The 18,871-nt window shown below is 51.6% G+C and overlaps 1 protein-coding gene across 4 annotated transcripts in view; it reads right to left on the reverse strand.

Moving 5' to 3' along the window:
- Positions 1-1,599: 1,599 nt before the first annotated feature.
- The window catches only part of STARD8 (StAR related lipid transfer domain containing 8), a 37,929-nt gene continuing 20,657 nt past the window's right edge, over positions 1,600-18,871 (reverse strand). For 3 of the 4 annotated variants that reach the window (XM_047092548.1, XM_047092547.1, XM_047092545.1), the window contains 13 exons: positions 15,527-15,598; positions 12,764-12,845; positions 11,734-11,797; positions 9,125-10,518; positions 8,333-8,506; positions 7,183-7,342; positions 6,517-6,715; positions 5,878-6,088; positions 5,493-5,607; positions 5,011-5,235; positions 3,557-3,774; positions 3,280-3,456; positions 1,600-3,132 (listed from right to left, as the gene is read on the reverse strand). In XM_047092548.1, coding sequence (XP_046948504.1) covers positions 3,015-3,132; positions 3,280-3,456; positions 3,557-3,774; positions 5,011-5,235; positions 5,493-5,607; positions 5,878-6,088; positions 6,517-6,715; positions 7,183-7,342; positions 8,333-8,506; positions 9,125-10,518; positions 11,734-11,790 — 3,048 coding nt within the window. In that variant the 5' untranslated portion in view covers positions 11,791-11,797; positions 12,764-12,845; positions 15,527-15,598 and the 3' untranslated portion in view covers positions 1,600-3,014. The remainder of the gene's footprint in view (positions 3,133-3,279; positions 3,457-3,556; positions 3,775-5,010; positions 5,236-5,492; positions 5,608-5,877; positions 6,089-6,516; positions 6,716-7,182; positions 7,343-8,332; positions 8,507-9,124; positions 10,519-11,733; positions 11,798-12,763; positions 12,846-15,526; positions 15,599-18,871) is intronic. The other variant, XM_047092546.1, reaches the window with a different exon arrangement.

Raw genomic sequence — 18,871 nt, forward strand, 5'->3', positions numbered from 1 at the left:
ATCGGGAATTTGAAGATGAGAGTTGTCTAGCATAAGGGAAAGGAAGAGATCAAGTCAGGGTAGGCCAAGGTAATGACTGAGGGTTAAAAATGGTCATAGGCAGTGCTTGCCATGTGTGTGGAATTGAGAGGCCCCATAATCATGACACCCAGTCCCACATCTGTAGGCCATGGTGGTCAATTCATTGACTTCACAGTGGGCCACGCAGAGAGGCAGAAATGGGAGCCTCTGCTTTATGCAGGGGAACTACACTAAGGCCCAAAGAAGCTCCCTAACTTGGCACTAGATCTCCCAGAATGCCAGAGATGTAGAACTACACCGGGCAGCTGGTTCTGGGCAAAAGTCCAGAGCTGAAAGTTTGGAGGAATTCTCTGGCTCTTCCAAGAATCTCCACCATACACAGTTCTTTATCTGTCTCCTAGAGACCATCACCTGGGTGGTCATTTTCATATTACTCATTAACAGCATTCTCAACCTCATCCTCTGTATTATCACTATAGCCTCCTTCCATGACCAGGTCAGGCAGTGTTTGTGCCATAAGGTGCCCCTGGCTGCCGGCCTCAAGCTACTGGCTGGAGCTTCACACTAGTGTCCCTTAACACCAACACTGCTTGAGCCATCTTCCATCACCCATACCCACATGTGGGGTGCCTTCATTGTTTTCCCAAAGGCAAGAGGCTGACAAGACCTCTGTTTCATCTTGCTCCCAAGGCTGAGATCCCCAGGCAGCAGCAGTGAAGAAAGGCCAAAGGGATGTAGGGACAGCTGAACCCAAAAGAAGAGAATGAAAGGTGAGAGAGAAGTGTGACTTGACAGGGACCCCAACCTGTTCAGGCTGAGTGGGGCAGAGCAAAGTGAACACTTACTGATCCAGGCTTGTGCCCAGGTTTCACTAGCCTGTTTGGCCTACGAGGAGGCTGAGGTTCCGGTAGAGGGAGAACAGCAGGATGTTTACCCCAGGCTAGTCAATACCACTCTATGGGTGCAAATATAGATTGAATTGCAAAGCCTATCCTCCCTCTCTAGCTGCCCTTAGGAGCTTAGAAACTTTATGGCTACAGAAGTGTGTCAAAGAAAGCCTTTTCCTATGAAGAAGTAAAGACAAGGGGGACTTTCTAGCCCCCTGGGATTTGCAGGCTACTAGAGCCAGACCAGAGGTTGCTTTCAGGCACTCTAACCTCTCTTAGGCTGGCTTATGGAGAAAACGGTCTTGTAGCCATCCAGGGCTGGGTTTCCACTCTTCATCCTTAAGCTTAGACTGTGTGTACCAGGTGAAGGAAGGACAACATAGCCAGGGACATCTCTCCCCAGGGCCACTGTCAGCATGCCTGAGATCATGCTTGTGGGCCACTCAGACTGGGAACCCTGGCCAGATCAGGGGATGGGATCTGCAGCTTCTGCCCAGGCCCTGGGTTCTTGGAGTCCCACCTCCCCCACCCCCAAATTGCCTCCCAAAGAGAAGCGCTGAGGCCCTCCCCATTCCTCCTATGGCCTTCCCTTGAGTCCTAGAGTGTTTCTGATCCTAACATGAAGCCCACATTGTAACCCGCCCTCAGTTCCTAACCCATCATCTCAGTGAAGACAGCCACACAGCCAGAGTGGATCTCTAGTAATGCTTTATTGTTCTGCTGAGGGGTCACATGGTTCCTGGTCTCCACCTCCCTCATCTTAAATGCCCTGCCCCCTTAGGCTTTCAAGACCCCTGCTCATACCCACAGATTATAATATAGTCTGGACAGAATATGTGTGCATATATAGATGTGCATGTATATATGTATACATGTATACATGCACATGCATGTATACATGTATACATATATACATATATTATTCTGACTGTACAGTATTTATAGGTAGAAATAAAAAAGGCTTAAAAAGTTACAATATTGCCTGGGATCCATCTCACTCCAGTTTATTTTGCTGAAAGAAAAATAAAGCACTAGTTGGCATTTGAATGTCATTGGAAATTCCACATAAGCCAAGATAGCTGCTGGGTAGGATGGATCAGGTTTGGATCAAGCCCCAGCTGGCTGAAATGACACTAGGCCCTTCTATCTGGCTGGCTGGCTGCCTCAGGCAGGGGCCTGGTCTCTGCTTGAGGAAGGGGCTGTTATGTCAGCCAGCTACCACAGGCAGGAAGATCAGGAGAAGAGACACAGATACAGATGTGTGTCTCTTTTTACCACCATCTGTTTTTGCTTGGCCTGTGTGGTGGGAGTGAGCTTGTTTGCTCTCCAGACAAAAGAGTGTGTGACCACAGGCTGCACAGGACACCAGAGAGTGGCAGATAAAGTATGGGGCCCAAACTGGGGAGACTGGTTCATTGATCTCCTGAGACCTGAGAAAGGAAGCCACCTCCCCCCACTACCATATCCCAAGCTAGCCAAAATTGTCATGTCACCTACTAGGAACCTGTCAGTGCTCACTCTTTAAATCAGCCTCATAAAAATCAGCATTGTATTTACACAAATAAAACAGCTCATAGTGCTTGTAGCTGCCCTGTGCTCATCTTGTCTAATTTCTGTGGAAAAACCAGTTCAGGGCCAATATTAGGCCCCAAGGCAGGACCAGAGCCGCCTGCCAACCTCAAGGGGATGCTAGCACCAGACAGGATGGCTTGCCCTCTCAGAGAGGCAAGGAGTTGGAAGCAAATATTGCTCTCTACCTCCTTCCCCTGCAGGTGGGGGAGCTGGTAAGGCTTCAGATTGATGGTGGCTCTGTGGGCCTGGAGAGCAGCAGCAGTCTTCTTGTTCCTAAAATGACTCCTCTCTCTCGGGAGGACAGACCACAGGCTTGGGGGTGGAGGTGAACTGGAGATGGGGCACTGAAATTCTCTTTTTCTCCCCTGAATGTATGGAGGAGCTTCAGGAAGTAAAGGGGACAGTCAGTGGGATCTTCAAGAGCCTGGCTCCGCCCCTGGAAGCAACATCTGGGGGCTGCTCTGCTCTCTTTATCCCCTTACTCCCTTGGTGCCAGGGGGCCTGGGTGGCGCCACCTTTGGACCAAGCTGAGGCTCACAGTTTTGTCTCAGGGCCAGCTGCCTGCAGGGTGGGGAAGGAGTCCCGGATCTTTGCCACTTCCATGGCACACAGGTGCCCAAAGACTTTGTTGTACCAGTCAGGAGAACGGCCCCTGGGGAGGTAGAAGCAGGCAGGCATGAGCTATGGGTTCTTCCCTGGAGCCCTTCCCAGGAGGAAGAAAGGGCTTTCCCCCAGCCTCCCGGGATCAATGGCATGGGGAAGAGGTGGGGAAAGTGCCAGGGCTAAAGGGGCCTGGTACCTGAGATCAGCACGGCAGATGTGAGTGAGCCGGGAGCGGCCCAAGCCACAAGGCTCCATGAGGTACTGGGAAGTGAGCATCATGGCCCTCACCCCTGACTCTGGCACAGGTTGCTCGGGATCCAGGGACTGGGAGACAAGCAGACAGCCACCACGGGGCAGGTCGGAGCGCCACATCCTGTGGGGAAGAGACACATACGTTCACATTCCTGGTGTCTGCTCCCACTCCACCTCCCTGGTTCCCCAAGCGCATCAGGATGACAACCAGAAGCCCTCACCGGAGCACCACAAAGTCGCGGCAAGGATGGGGTGCCATGCTGTCAGTGACATAGTGGTACAGCTCCACACCCGGCATCAGGGCTTCCAACACCTGGGCCCGCAGCAGGTCCTCATCCCAGAGGGCCCGCTCCCGCAGAACACGGTGCAGCACTACAGCCGGAGGGGCTGCTACCTCTGTGGACACCTTCCACACACGCAGGGGATGCCCATCGGACGCCTGGGAGCCACAGGAGTGGGGACAGGGGACAACTGTCAGAGCTGGAGAACAGCCACTCCACCCCCCAGTTCCAGCCTGCCCTCACTTTAGCCCCTGAAAAGGGAAGGTTGCAGGGCTACTGTGCTAACCCCAGCCAGATCCAGACAGGCCTTCCCTGTGTTCCCTGTCCTCTCTCTCCTCTTTGGACATCTGCTTCTCCACCTAGTCAAAAGCACAAAGAGATGACGAGACACAAGTTCTCTGGGGCCTAGTAGGCTCTACCACGAAATGGACTCAGAGCTTGGAATTTCTAATTTTTTTTTTTCCAACGTTTATTTATTTTTGCGACAGAGAGACAGAGCATGAACGGGGGAGGGGCAGAGAGAGAGGGAGACACAGAATCGGAAACAGGCTCCAGGCTCTGAGCCATCAGCCCAGAGCCCGACGCGGGGCTCGAACTCACGGACCGCGAGATCGTGACCTGGCTGAAGTCGGACGCTTAACCGACTGCGCCACCCAGGCGCCCCGAGCTTGGAATTTCTAGAAGTGAACAGGAAGAGAAGATGGTGATCATCCTCAAGGAACTCACCATCTAGTGCAGGAAGTAGAACATGGGCACAGCAATCAAAGCTGCCACTTAGTGAGTCTTTTGTATGTGTCAGGCACTGCACGAGCTTCTCATCCCAATCCCTTAAGGGAGATTTTAGACGGGTTTATACATGGCAAACCTCAGGCTTGCAGTCTTACTTGTAATCAGAATCCAAGAAAGAAGATGGCTTAGTGCCAAGAGGAGGACAGAGAGAAGTCATCTCCAGTTTGGGACATGACAGGAGGCTCTGAATGAAGGAGAGTGCATATCAAGTCAAGGCTAAAAGTGGCTTGGGAAATTTAACGCTTGGGGAAGGTCAGTCCAGGCAGCAGGAAAGCAGGGGCAGAAGCACAAAGGTGGAAGTGTAAGGAGCTCAGCATGACCATGGTGCAGAAAGATACTGGAGGTGAGGCTCTGCAAATAGTGACCTGTCTGGAATGGAGATTTGGTATAGGAATTCTGTCAGGCAATGCCCAAATGAGGGCCCCTGGTCTCATTTGGTTCTTGACTCCTTAAGGAACTTGCTTTGCTGGCTTACACCTTCCAGGATCAAGCCGAGGCACAGTGACACTGGCTGGGGAGCTCCTTCGTTTGGGATTCTTGGCCTCCCCTGCATGCACCACGCCCTCTCCCAGCCCCATGGCAACCACTGGCAGCGTGCTACTCACTTTCCGGCAAGCCAGCTCCGTGTGCTGGGGCCCTGGCATACTCATCCAGCCCTTGAAGCGCTCAGCAGCATCACGCAGCAGTTCTTGGACACTTTCTTCCATGTAGAGGCTCAGGCTCATGCCTGCAGCTTGGGCCTGCCGCAGCTCAGCCAGAGCTGGGCCAGGAAAGCTGAGCTCAGCTGCACTGTAGGAACCACACAGTTGCAGCACCATGTCCTGGGGAACCTGGGAGAGCACACATACACTAGGGCCATGGGGAGAAACAGGGGGTGAGAGACCATCATTCCCAGAGCCCATGGGATCTTTCAGGTCCATGTTACAGGGGTAGAGAAGCCTGACTACTGCAGTGAGATAGATGAGAAACCTTGTAGGAAAAGAGTTGGAAGTTGAGGGGCATGCATCAAGTTGGGCCCCTACCCCTGACTTGGGGTAAAAATCTCTGGCCTGATAGTTCCTCCAGGTGTGAGCCTAGAGTTACTCACTTGGAAAAGTTTCTTGCAGTCATTGATCATGTGTGATAGGCCCTGAGTAGCAGCCATGTTCTCACTCAGGTCCCTAGGGCCTGGCCGGCCAACGATGCTGCGTTTGTTCCTGATCCTAGAGGGAAGGGCAGGGAGGAGAGGATGGCACATGGGCACAAGACAAGATGGCTGACTGGTTGGCTTCTAGCTCCCCTAAACACAAAACAACTTGCTGCTCTTTAGAAGGCCCTGCTTCAAAACATCCAACCAGTTTCAGGCCCCTGAACTGTCAGGCTGACCCCTTGTGGTGATGCTGGGGAACTGTAGGACTGGCCATCAAGGACCAACAGTCCAAAGAGGCCCAAACCCTCCCTGCCTGGCCCTGCCACACACTGCCATGTTTCACCTGGGTGAGCTGCCATCCTTCTTGGAGACGTTGAGATGGAAGATGGAAGGTGCCAGGCACACTGCTAGGTTGCCAGCTGTCATCTGGTTTTCTTCAGCAGAGGCAATGTCACTTAGGAAATAGAGCAGGGTCTGTAGGACCTCTCGGTTCTCATCAGGGAGCAACAAGGTGGCGGCTTGTGCTGCTGCCAACCATTGATCCTTGGGGAGGACTGTGAGGAAGGAATGGCAGAACAGCTTTCTTATTCCCCTAGAGCTTCTGGAAGCAAGTCTCCTGCTTCTAGGAATTCAGAGAGCACAGCAGTCCCAAGGGAAGTCAGTCAGTGAGAGGAAAGGGTAAAGATGGGCTCTGGGATGTCTCTGGGTAAAAGAGGGGATAAAGCCCCACTCTAATATACAATGTCACCTTAGGTAAGCCCCTGCCTTTCCTCAAGGCCTCAGTCTATCTTTCCATATAACGGGTTTGGGGACTAGAACATGATCTCCTTCCAAGGGCCTTTCCAACTCTGGATAGCAAATCTTCCAATGAGCTCATGGATGTGGCTATATTTGCTCATACCAGGTTTAGCTTTCACAAGCCCCAGGATTCGGAGAGACTGAGAATGGGGCAGGTTGCTGGGGACAGGTGCAGGTGACTCACGCTGGTAGATCTGCAGGAAAGTGGTGGTGAGCTTGCTGGTGAAGATAGGCTCTGGTAGGTCCCGGAAATACTGCTTCAGCAGGTCAGCCACATCATAGGCCGACTGGCCCTCATAGCAAACATTGTCAGGGGAGGTCTCATTCATTTGGCGCAGGTTCTGGATCCTGGACTTCACCCCAGACTTGCGGAAGATGCCCACCTGGCCCATGCAGGGAAGGGAGGGAGGGAGACATGCAGGACAAGGGTGGGGTGGGGAGGAAGATTATGAGGCCAGCCCTGGATCAGGTGTCAGGAGAGTAGGCCACCCTAGAGACTTCCAAGCCTGGAAGGTTTCCTGCTGGGCAGGGTAGGAGAAAAATGGCAAAACCAAAGAGAAGCATTTTTATAGCCTTAGGGTCAAGAAGAAATATGGTTTGAGTGGGAATGAGCAGGAAGAGAGGGACCTAAAGCAGGCTCCTAAAGATGGGCCCTACAGTGCCCGGGCTGGAAATAAGCTGGCAGAGAGCTTGGCTGAGAGGAGCTTCAGCTCCATCCTTGCTGGGCCTTCCTAAGGCTCAGAAAGGTCTCTAGTGGGCCAGAAAGGCCATAGCAGCTCCCCACCAAATTCCTCAGTTTTGGATTTCTTCCCCAGTGTCATTTCTCTGTAGGTTCCCTGGCAGGGCTCACCTGGTCCAGGCACTGGCTGCGCAAGTAGCGCATGGCTTGCTGAATGCTCTGTGGCAGTGGCTGGCCTGTGCGCTGCACATGGATGAGGGGTGGCACCCCAAACACGTGCTGGCCCCGGTAGTCTGGGGTCTTATTCCTTTTCATGAACTTGGGCACTGACCTGTTTGGGGGAATGACAAGAGATCTGTGAGGGGTGTGGGGTAGGCCCAGACACAGCTTGGAGACTCTGTAGTCTCAGGGGGCTCAGGCAGGGGTGAGGGGAGTAAAAAACACACCACATCCCCAGAGTCAACATTCACTGAGCACCTGCTGTGGGCCTGGCCCAAGGGAGTCACAGAGGAATACAAGGAGCTCTCTGTCTGGTTAAGGAGATAACTGTGTCGACAGGAAATGACAATATATGTGGCCAGGAGTGGACCAAGAACTTAGGGGAAGACCCATGAGGAAGGGGAACTATACCTAGTGGATCAGAGAAGGCTTCAGGGAGGATGTGGAAATTCAGCAGGCTCATGAGGGATAGGTAGGTGTTGTCCCAGAGGAGAAATGGGGAAAAGGCATTCCAGGCAGAGAGAACAGCATGGACAAAGGCAAAGAGGTAGGAAAAAAGAGTATAGCACATTCAGGGAAGGGCAACAACTTTAGTGGCCTATATGGTGGTAGTGCTTGAGAGTGGCAGGCTAGAGAACCCAACAGCAAGGGCAGGGCTGGAACATGAAAGGATCATCATGGGAAGGAAGCTAGGCCCTATTCTTTGGCAGTTGAGGGGTGGTGGGGGGTGGGTGGGACAGAAGGGTGTTTATCAGGAGAGCAGCAACCAAAGATGAATTTTAGGACAATCTCACTGGTAACAGCCTGGAAGTTGGGATGGAGGAGTTACAGCTCAAGGACCTAAGGTCCACTACCCCCACTCCTCCTCACACATTGCACACACTCATGCATGTCCCATGAGCATTCCCCACAGACATATGCAAGCCATGCTGACCTCTCAGGCCATGGCCCCTCCAGCTTCCCAACACTATTGGCTTCTGGGCTCCACCTTCTCGCACCCACCTTCAGGGGATGACCCTTCTAGGGTCCTGGAGTGGGGACAGGGAGGGGGCCAGCACCTGGATGAGAAGCTCCCCACACACCATGGCCCAGGAGCACTCACCAGACCCATCCTGGTTTGTGGGGCACAGTGTACTTCTCCATGAAGGCAGTGAGCCGCAGAAGTGAGCCCTTGTGCAGGAGGTGGATCTGGCCAGCAAACTGCCGGTTGATCTCCAGTGACTCTGAGTTGAGGCTAGGCCGGTGGGAGTTCTGGAAGCTGTGCCAACGGAGCTTCCTGGTGAAAGATGAGGAAGTGCAGAAGGGCCAGAGGAGCAGGTTTGGATAAGCCTTAGGAAATGGTGACTTCTTCTGATCCCTTTATTCTCCCCAAAGAAAACAAATGCAGGGAGGGAGATGTGACTACTGTCAGCATTGCTACTGGGTCCCAGGGTGGTAAACCTTAATTTTAGTTTCCAGGACTGCCAAGTGGCCAAGAAGCTATCAGGGAGGGTGGCACAGAGCTCAGGCCCATCTAGTGTCAGCAAGCAGTACCAGCCCCTTATCCCTCCAAGACTGCAGTGTAGGGGCTGTTCTGAGAGCCCAGAATGGTAAATCTGGGGACCAGAGACCATGTCCTCTAACACCTATGATTTACTCATGGGGAAAAAATGCCCAAAGTGGAGCTAGAATTTGTTCAAGGCCATGGCAGAGGTAAGCCCTGAACTTAACCTGGAGGCAATCAAGAACCTGTCCCTGGGCCTGGGCACTTCTTAGTGCCTTGAAAAAGAGTTGTGTAGAGGAGAGAGGGAGGGATGGGAGAGAGGGGAAAGAAGAAAGGGAGGATGAAGGATGGGGAGCAGGACAAAGAGACACAACAGAGTCCTCTGTCCCCACCCTTACTCAAAACTCCCACCTGCACGGTCTAGTCAGTGAGGCCCCAACGCCTGAATCTCGTCGTTCACGTGGTGCTGATGCCTGAAGTCCAGCTGGTGAGCCTGCAGCCTCAGCCTCATTCACAGAGTTTCCACTACTGTCCAGTTCACTGGAGGAGGCCACAGTGTCATAAATGGAGTGTCCTTCTTCCACAGACAGGCTGGAGGCAGAGGTTGGTTCCCCACCTGAATTTGCCTCCTGCTCATTATCCTGGGCTGGGCGTGGGGCCTCGGCCTGTGCCTGTTCCAGGGACTCAGCCTGAGCCTGAGCCTGAACCTGAGCTGGGACTACTGGATGAACATCAGCCTGGCCCAGAGCTGAGGACTCTCTATGGGTCAGAGCCTCTGATTGGGCCAGAGACTCAGCCTGCCTTTCAACCTCAACTGTGGCTACTTTTACTGATGAAGTGACCTCCTCCTCTTCTTCCTCTTCCTTATCTCTAGTCCCCAGGTCTGGGTAGATGGCCTGAGACCAGAGCTCTACCCGTTGCTGCAGCCCCCACACATGCTGGAGAATGTCATCTAGGTGGGCATAGTTGCCCCCACCCTCCTCATCTTCAGCTTCAGCCCCAGCCAGTACAGGCTCAGCTGGGTATAGCTCAGGCATGTTGTCATAGGTGCTGGCATGGCTGCCTGTGGAGCCACAGGAGCCCCGGCGCCCTTCATAGCCCCAGGGCCTACCTGGCTGCCAATCTGCCAGGCGGTGTCCATCCTCAGGAAATAGGCTCTCAATGGACAGGGAGCGAGGGAATGTGCCTGGTTTGTGGTCCCTGGGCACATGCACGAGGCAGTCACCCCGGTGCACCTGCGGAGGATGCCGAAACATGGCCACAGGCCAGGCTTCCCAAGCCCTCTGAGCCTTAGTGCCACTGTCACCAGCTGAGGTGGCTGTCCTATTCTTGGCCCTATAGAATCCAGCTGAGAGGAAGCCACGGCGACTGCAGAAAGAGGAGGCTTTGGTGGTCTTTGAGGTGGCTGGGCTACGCTCAGGCTCTGTTTGCTGGCTGCCACCCTTTTCCTTCCGCCTCAGAGAATCAAGGTGCTTAAGGAAGCTACGAGAATGGCGCTTCTTGGCTTTGTCCTGGAGACCCTCTTGGCCCTGGGTGGGGCTGAGGAATGGCTGGTCATTTGGTCTGGGGGCACAGCTTAGCAAGGGCAGGTCTGCTGGCTCGGGCAATAGGCTCACAGTGATGGCTGGCAGGGAAGTGGCACTAAGCTCAGTGAGGACGCTCTCACAGCTGGAGGTCACTGGCAGGCCAGGGCTTGGTGGGGCCAGTAGGTCAGAGGAGCCTACACGAGACCAACATTTACTTTCACGCTTGAAAGCCCAGTGGTTGCTGATGGTACACTGCTCTTCCTCTTCTGAGTCTTCATTCTGGGGAGGGAGCCACAGGGTCAGGTCAGAATAGTCCTCAAGTGCTTGTTTGTACTCCACTCCCTGCCTCCAAACTCTTAGAGGACCTTGAGATAAAGGGCGCCACTTTCTGACTCAAGACATGTCCTAGATGTGGAGCTGGCTCTGGAGTACCAGAGTAAGCCAGGAGTCAGAGACAGAGCCCAGATGGATGGTAATGGTCATCGAATTAATCTAATCCCTCCTCATTTTACAGATAGGGAAACTAAGACCCACAAATGAGAAGTCATTTGCCTAAGGTCATCCAATGTCATGTAGTAAGTCAGTGACAGAGCCAGGGTTAGAATCCAGGTGTCTTGACCTGTCCTTAGCAGCCTCCCAAGTCTCTAGGCTATAGTCTTAGATTGGAATCACAGAATGCCAGAACTAAAAGGAGATTTTAGATTTTCTAATTTTCTATTTTGCAATATGGGGAAATGAAGGCCCAGAGAGGGGAAGAGGCTTGCTCAAGGCCACTGAGTAGTCAGTGGCAGAGGTGGGATCAGGCCCCAGGGGTTTCCTGCTTCCCAGGCCAGGGTTCTGGCTGCTTAGCTGACCCTCCTGGCTCCAGACCTCTGGTGGAGAAAGCTCCAGAGGAAACTAACAAAGCCTGACCCCATGGAAAGATGAGGTCATCAGGCCAGCATTCCAGGGCTACATGTGGACTAAGAGTCCTCTCGGTTTCTGCAATCCCACATTGGCAGAGTCAGAAAGGCCTCTTGAGGTTAGAGATGGGAAAAACGAGGCTCAGGGATGTAAGACCTCCTGTGGACACAGTTGGGGATCTTGACTTCTAAGATCATATAGGCCATGATTTTTCCACCACATTATTCTGTCTCTGCTGTCTAGTGAAGGAATTCTCACCATCACAAAGCAAGTAGTGGAGGCAGATAGATTTCCCTGAGGAAGGGCAATCACTAGGTCAAGTTATTAGTAAACTCAGTGTGGAGAGGTGTGCTGAGGGGGGTTGGTGTGGCCATGGTACTTATTTTCACACTCTAAACTCTAGACCAGGCTTGCCAAAACCCATCAGGCTCATAAGAGCCCAATATACCTCACTCTCAGGTTGGGGCAAGGCACTGCTCTGTACATTCCAGACACCCAGGACACTGGATCTAGTTTTGCAAGTGGTCTATGTATATCCTGGGTTCCCCACGGTGCCACAAGACCCCAGACCCCACCCTTGCCATGACTCACCTGCTTGCATTGAAAATTAACTTCCAGTTTCATCGAGGCACAATTGTTCAAGGTCATCAGCTTTCTATAAGGAAATGAAGCAGTGTTCACCCAAGGGTCCCAACCCAAGTTTTCAGGGCATAACCTATCGAAACAGTCCCATGATGCCATCCACTACTTTACATGCTCAAGATATCAAAACCTCTCCCAAGATCCAGTGCTCGTGAAGGTTTCAGTGCCAGACACAGTGCTAGGAAAATTATGGCTTCTGTCCTCTGGAAGCTTACATATGTGGAATAAACCACTAGAGAGACAGCACAGGTTCAGGAACTTAGAAGACACAGCAGGCACACAGAGAGTGGGGCAAGGAACTTCCATGAAGAGGGGGTGGGCGGTCAGAGAAGGCTTCCTGGTGGTCAGAAATGGGTTTCTGGAGGGAAAAAAAAAACAGGGACTCTTATCCTGGGCTTCCACAAGAGGCTGTGACAAGGTAGAGAGGGAAAGAGTAAACTGACCAGTACTGGTGTGACAGAGGAGACTGAGGCTGATAAGGTCGGTCAAAGCCATACTGCAAAGGTGCCTCATGCTAAAAAAGTTTCACTTTTCTCTGCAGGCAGTTACACACTCTAAGCAGAGGAGTTCCTGCTTGGAAACTGAATCTAGTGGCTGTAAAGAGGCTGGATCAAGGCGCGGAGGGACATGGCAGGAAGGCCAGTGAGTTGGCTACTGTAATGGATCCAAAAAGCCATGGTTTGGCCTCAAACAAGGCCCAAACCAGTGTAAGCAGAGAAGGGGAAAATTAGAAGAATGTCTCAGGAATCTAACTGAAGGGAGAAAAGAGTCAACACCAGATTTTGACTTTCCAGCTAGAGTGCCTGGGTGGTGAGGTGTCACAGACACAGAAGACAGAGTGAGCAGTGTGACTGTACCAGATGAGCTTTGTTACAAGTTGGGCTCCTCCTCTGTTAGAGGGGACAGGGATTGTTTCTTTCCATGAAGAAGCTCCAAGCAAGGCCCTGACCTCCCAGGCCTGGCTCTTAGTGCTCCCTACCTGCACAGGGCCCCCAAAGAGTCCTCGTCCAGAAAACCATGGTCCTTCTTCACAGAGCCAATATCCAGGGGAAACAGACCTTCTGTACGGCAGAGAAAAGCCAAGATGAGTTGAGAGTGGTATGGTCAGAAACTCAGTGCCAGCAGCCCTTGAGTTGCAAAGGGGGGGCAGGGAAGGGAGGAGGCAGGAAAGCAAAAGCTGAGCAAAAGGAGCAAGACTGGAGTAAAGAAGGGGCCCAGGGAACTCAGGCTGACCATTGGGGACAAGTTCAGGGTTGAAGGAAAGGAGGGTTGAGCTGGATAAGAGGACCCAGCAATAATACAAGTCCATGGGAGATGGCAGGCCTGAGGCCTTGGGTGGCTGCCAGGAGCCAAGCTGGGCTCGCCCAGTCCTCTTTGAATCCTGGGTACTAAGACAAGGAAACTCCTCCCTGCCCCAAGATGAACTGGGGGGATCAGGAAGAGAGTGAGGACAGAAAGGACAGTGTGCAGCTAAACCCCACCTCATTTCCTCCTACTGCTCAAAGCAGGGGAGCCCACTCCTTGGGATTTAAGAAGGAAAGGAGAGAGAGGAAGGTGCAGTAAGATGACAGAGCATCCAGGAAATCCCATACCTCTCTCTGTCTTACTGGTAAAGCAAGCCCATTTATTCATTTAACTAATATTAATCATGCATCTACTTGGTGCCAGATGCTAGGGCTACAACAGCGAACGAGATAAAAATGATCCTTGCCGGGGCGCCTGGGTGGCGCAGTCGGTTAAGCGTCCGACTTCAGCCAGGTCACGATCTCGCGGTCCGTGAGTTCGAGCCCCGCGTCGGGCTCTGGGCTGATGGCTCAGAGCCTGGAGCCTGGTTTCCGATGCTGTGTCTCCCTCTCTCTCTGCCCCTCCCCCGTTCATGCTCTGTCTCTCTCTGTCCCAAAAATAAATAAACGTTGAAAAAAAAAATTAAAAAAAAAAAATGATCCTTGCCTTCACGGAGTTTACACTCTAATGGGGACAACAGACAATAAGCAATGTGTGAAACAAGATAATACGGTTCTGAATGCCATGAAAGACATTAGACAGGGTGATGGGGTAAAGAGAGGCTGGAGGGGTGGGGGCTACTCATAGAGAGGTGGTCAACAGAGGCCTTTCTGAGGTGGTGACCTCTGAACTGAATCCTGAAGAACAAGAGGAAGCTGGCCATGCCAAGAGCCTGGGAAGAGGGCTCCAGGCAGGACCAACATTAAGGTGTTGAGTGAGGAAAAAACATGGTGAGCAAGTGAGCAAGAAAGGAGCCTGGAATGTAGTGAGCAAAGGGAAGAGGAGTAAACAGCAGTTGAGTGATGTAGTCTTGTCAGTCATAATAAAACATGTAAGCTTGCCTCATTCTGAGTGTGCTGGGAAACCATCAGAGGAGTGACAGAGCACAGAAGTGACAAAGTGAGTCCCAAGGCTCACAAGGTCCTTCTGGCTGCTGTGCATTGCAGAGAAGAGAAAGGGGACGCCTGAGTGGCTCAGTAGGTTAAGCTGCCAACTCTTGGTTTTGGCTCAGGTCATGACTTCACAGTTCATGAGTTCAAGCCCCATGTTGGGCTCTGTGCCGACAGTGCAGAGCCTACTTAGGATTCTCTCTCTTCCCCTCCCCTGCTCTTGCTCTCTCTGTCTCTAAACAAACAAACAAAATTTTTTCTCAAAAGGAATAGAGGAGGTAGCAAAGGAAGGAGGCTGGTGCACTTTGGCAGGTGAGCAGTGATGGCAGGTCACACAGGATGTGGCAGTAAAGATGGCAGGAACTAGACTGATCCGAGACATACCGTGGAGGGAGGAGGGACTTGCTGAAGGATTAGATATAGAAGATGAAAGAAAAGAGGAATCAAGGGTGATTCCTGGATGCAGGGCTTGAGTGGACAGCGGTGCTCTCAGGAGTTGGAATTTAGACCTGCTACATTTGAGATGTCTGTCAGACATCCAAGGAGATACTTAACTACTGGCTGAAAAGATGAATCTTGAGCTTGGGAATGAGGTCTGACAGAAATATTTGAGAGTCACCAGAATATAGATGGTATTTGGAGAAAGATCTCCTGGGAAAGAAATGTTGAGAGGGAAGAGGGACCAAGACTGAGCTTTGGGACACTCCAACACTTAGATATCAGTTACAGAAAGCAGAGTCCTCTATAAGAAGACTAAGAGCAGCATCTAGAGAGACAGCAAAGACAGGTGAGTGTTCTAGAAGCCGAAGTGAGTGGCCAGCGGCACTGAATGCTATTGAGAGATTAAGTAAGGACTGGGAAGTGACTAGTGAACTTGATCACATGGAGGTCAATGGTGACCTGGACAAGGATTGTTTTATTGGCAAGGTGGGGTTGAAGGCAGAGTACAGTGGGGAATGTGAGAAGAAGAAGGAAAGCAGAAATAGAAAGTATAGACAACACTAAAGAAAAACAGAAAAATGAAGGAAACAGAGAAATGAGGCCATGGGGAAGTGGAGATGAGGTCGGGGACACCAGGATGCACCCTCCACATTGCATCTATGCCAGTGGCATTCTCAGAACTGGTATAGTGCAGGGGCCCTGGTCAAGACATGGGTGACACGAGAGCTTATGAGAGCCAATCAAAGTGACCCAGTAGACATGATGATGTAACTATAGGAGGAGGGCCAAGGTCCACAGCTACCTGTATGGTTGGAGAAAGGATCTGATTGGCACCATTTTACAGATGAAAAACAGAGGGATATGGCAAGTTTTGGGGTAGAGGAGGGGGAGCAGCTGAGTATCCTTACCTTCAAAAAGCTGAGCATATTGAGGGAATCCTGTTGCTCGGAGCCACTTGCATGCTCTTTTGGCCTCAACTTCTAAAATGGAACAGAGGGAGAGAAATGGGTCTAGGTGGGTGTTGGCACTGAGCCATCCTGGGTGTATGCTGCCTCATTTCCAGCAGACAAGCACCTCTAGTTCCCATGATCTGGAAATGTCAAGAAAAGCATGGAGGGAGCTGGCTTATTTGTTTCATATCATAGCCAGCAAGAGTTTACCCTGTTCCCCATACCCTACCCTCTGTATGTCCTGCGAGGCCATTCTTGAGCCTCATTCCCCTGCTTGTCTCAATACCCCTCTCGCTCTCCTGCCCCTGCCCAAGAACAGAACCCACCAGCAGGAGCAACTCTCAGGAAAGTCTGAAATCAAGGAGTACTGCTGGGGGAGGAAGCCATAGCTGTGTCTTCACCTTCCCCTTCTTCAGGGAGACATCCCCTTCCATGACCCTGGGTAGACCATCCTAGTCCAGCTAGGGATACAAAATGTTCAACGATTATCATTCTTTTTCCCACCATCATACCTCACATTCCCTAGCACTTTGATAACGAAATCTCACTTAACACACACAATAAGCTGTGAAAGAGGTTTTACTATCTACATTTTATAGATCTCCAGACAGGCTCAGAAAGGAAGAAGTCATCCACAGTCTCACAGCTGGCCAAGGTAGCAATGCTGGGGCCAGAGTTAAAGCTCAGTCTCCCTCCCACTCAGGGCCCCTACCTTTCTGACATGGCAGCTTCCCCAGTGCTTACTCTTCCCCATCACTCATGGATTTACAGCCCTCCCTTCCCAGGGAACCTCCCAAGACTGCTCCAGCTCTCCCTTGTGGCTAGATCTATGTGGCATAATCCAGTGCTGACTGTCATGATGACACAGTGGTACCTGTGGGAATCTTGGAGGGCATTGGCTGGGTTAGCCTCCCACCTCTGCTCTGGGAGTGCCCAGCACCTCTGCCAGCCTCAGTGAAGACATGCAGCTGGACTAAAGGAGGCCCTCCTGGCAAGGATAGGCTGAGTGCCAGCAGCAATGCCCTCGGACTACCCAGGCAGCCATCTGTTTCCTACCCCAAGCACTTCCAGGGAGCAGTGGGGCTGGGACTATAGGACAAGGCACTGTGGGGTTGGAGGGTGGGGTAGGCTGGTGGCTCAGCAGAGCTGCTCTGGCCACAGAGTCATACTCCCAACATCTCCTTGATTTCCTTAGCGCCTGTGACCAGGCAACTCCGAGGAGACTGGTGGGGTTTTTCTGAGACAGTAAGAGCTCTTTCTTTCCAGTGCTCTTCTACAGGAAAATCCAGGATGAGATCCTGACAGCTGAGACTGAGAAGTTAAAAGACAAAACAACATTTCAGAGGATGTGGGTAGGTAGACAACAGAGGGAAGAATACAGGAAGATCGAAGTTGATGAGAAAAAACAATAGGCTTCTCAAGGGCCACAAACTGATGAGGATTTGAGGGGGGAGAAGAGAAGGTTCTGGAGCCCCTGGAGCTCCTGAAGGCTTTTGGGGCAAACAGGAGTGGGGCGGAGATGAACATCTGGGCATTTCCCAGAGTGAGTGCATCAGGTCAGTGCCACCCCAGCATCTGCCTCAGCACATAGCTGTAGCCAAGTTTGCTCATGTCCATGATCCGTGAAGATTGGTATGAGATGGTGCACCTGTACACACACCCCCTATAGGCCCCCTCAGTCTGTGCAGCACTTGAATGGTGTGTGTATGTGCCCATGTTTCTTGTTACTGCAACTTTCTAACCTATGATAAAGATCTAGGAATCATCCGGACTTCAGAGAGGTCCTGGAAAGTGTTTGTTCCCACAGAGCTTAGCTAACAGTACCTCAGACCCTCTGACAGGGGGCAATGCAGGCCTAGCAGAGGATACAGGTCTCTAGGCAATTGGTGGTGTGGGGGAACTGTGGTAAGAGCTGTTGGAAGGGACCTCACACCAGCTCAGGAAGCATCCGAGGTACCTGGTTTTGCTGCTAAAACAGCTTAGCCAGCTGCCACTACCACCTCCCTGTCTCCTGATCCTACCACACCCCCAGGAGAAGGCCCTTCTCCATCCTCAGAGCCCCTCCTGCAGCCAGCTCTGCTTTCCCATGATTAGGATGAAGAGAAGGTACCAAAGAAAGGACCTGATAGTTCCCAGAAAGGCAGGAACAGGCACAGAAAGAAATAGTGACCCTTAAAGGGCCATGAGTCTGCTATGGCCACCCCAGGTAGGAAAGCTAATCCCCAGGGTTAGGCCTGCATGCCAAGAACACACCCTTGAAGTCCACTGCAGCCCTTAGCCATTTATGGCTACAGGCAGAACAAAGAGGAAAGGGAAGGAGAGAGGCACCTGCCTGCCCATTAGTCCTGAGGTCCTTCTTAAGCCTGAAGAAGTTGAGAGAGTGTAGTAAGAAAGTCCCACATCTTACACATCTGCACCATCTACCAGAGCCACAGAGGCAGAGCCCACAGGAGAGTGGTGAGCCGCCTGCTCCTCTAACGCTAGGCATTGGCCCTAGCCAGGGTTGGTGGGAAGGAAACCAGTGCACCTGAGTGGGCACCAAGTTCTTTTGCTTTTACCTAGAGCCCTCTAGCCCGCTACTACTTTAACTGTGATCTCTGGACCAGCAGCATCAGCATCACCAGGGAGCTTGTTAGAAATGCAGAATTCCAGACCTACTGAATCAGAATCTATATTTAACTACATCCTGAGTTTATTTGCATGCACATTAAAGTTTGAGAAGCACTGGCCTATATCCCTAGCTGAAGGATTTTCACCCTGGGATGCACGTTAAAATCAGCTAGGAAGCTTAAAAAAGACCAGTTCCCTGGGATCCCATCCTCAGAGGCTGATTTAATTGGTCTCTGGTGGGGCTTTCCACGTCAGCACTTTTAAAAAGCTATAGTATGGGGCATGTTGAGTCCCGAGGAACTTTCCCAATTCCCACAGAGTTATATGTCACAGCTGAGACTATGATCCTAATCTTTTATTTTTTTTAAGTTTTTGTTTTAATTCCAGTTACTTAACATACAGTGTTATTTTAGTTTCAGGTGTACAATATGATGAGTCAACAATTCCATACATCACCTGGTGCTCATCACAAGTACACTTCTTAATCCCCACCCCTTATTTCACCCATCCCCTGACCAACTCCCCTCTGGTAACCATCAGTTTGTTCTCTGTATTTTAAGAGTCTATTTCTTGTGTGCATGCTCTCTTGCACTTTCTCTCTCTTTCCCTTTGCTCCTATGTTGTTTCCTAACTTCCACATATGAGTGAAATCATATGGTATTTGTCGTTATCTGACTTATTTTGTTTAGCATA

Source organism: Lynx rufus, unplaced genomic scaffold (genome assembly GCF_022079265.1).
Source record: "Lynx rufus isolate CCGP_SWC_20201006 ecotype Redwood Valley unplaced genomic scaffold, mLynRuf1.p SCAF_30, whole genome shotgun sequence".
Taxonomy (NCBI): Eukaryota; Metazoa; Chordata; class Mammalia; order Carnivora; family Felidae; genus Lynx; species Lynx rufus.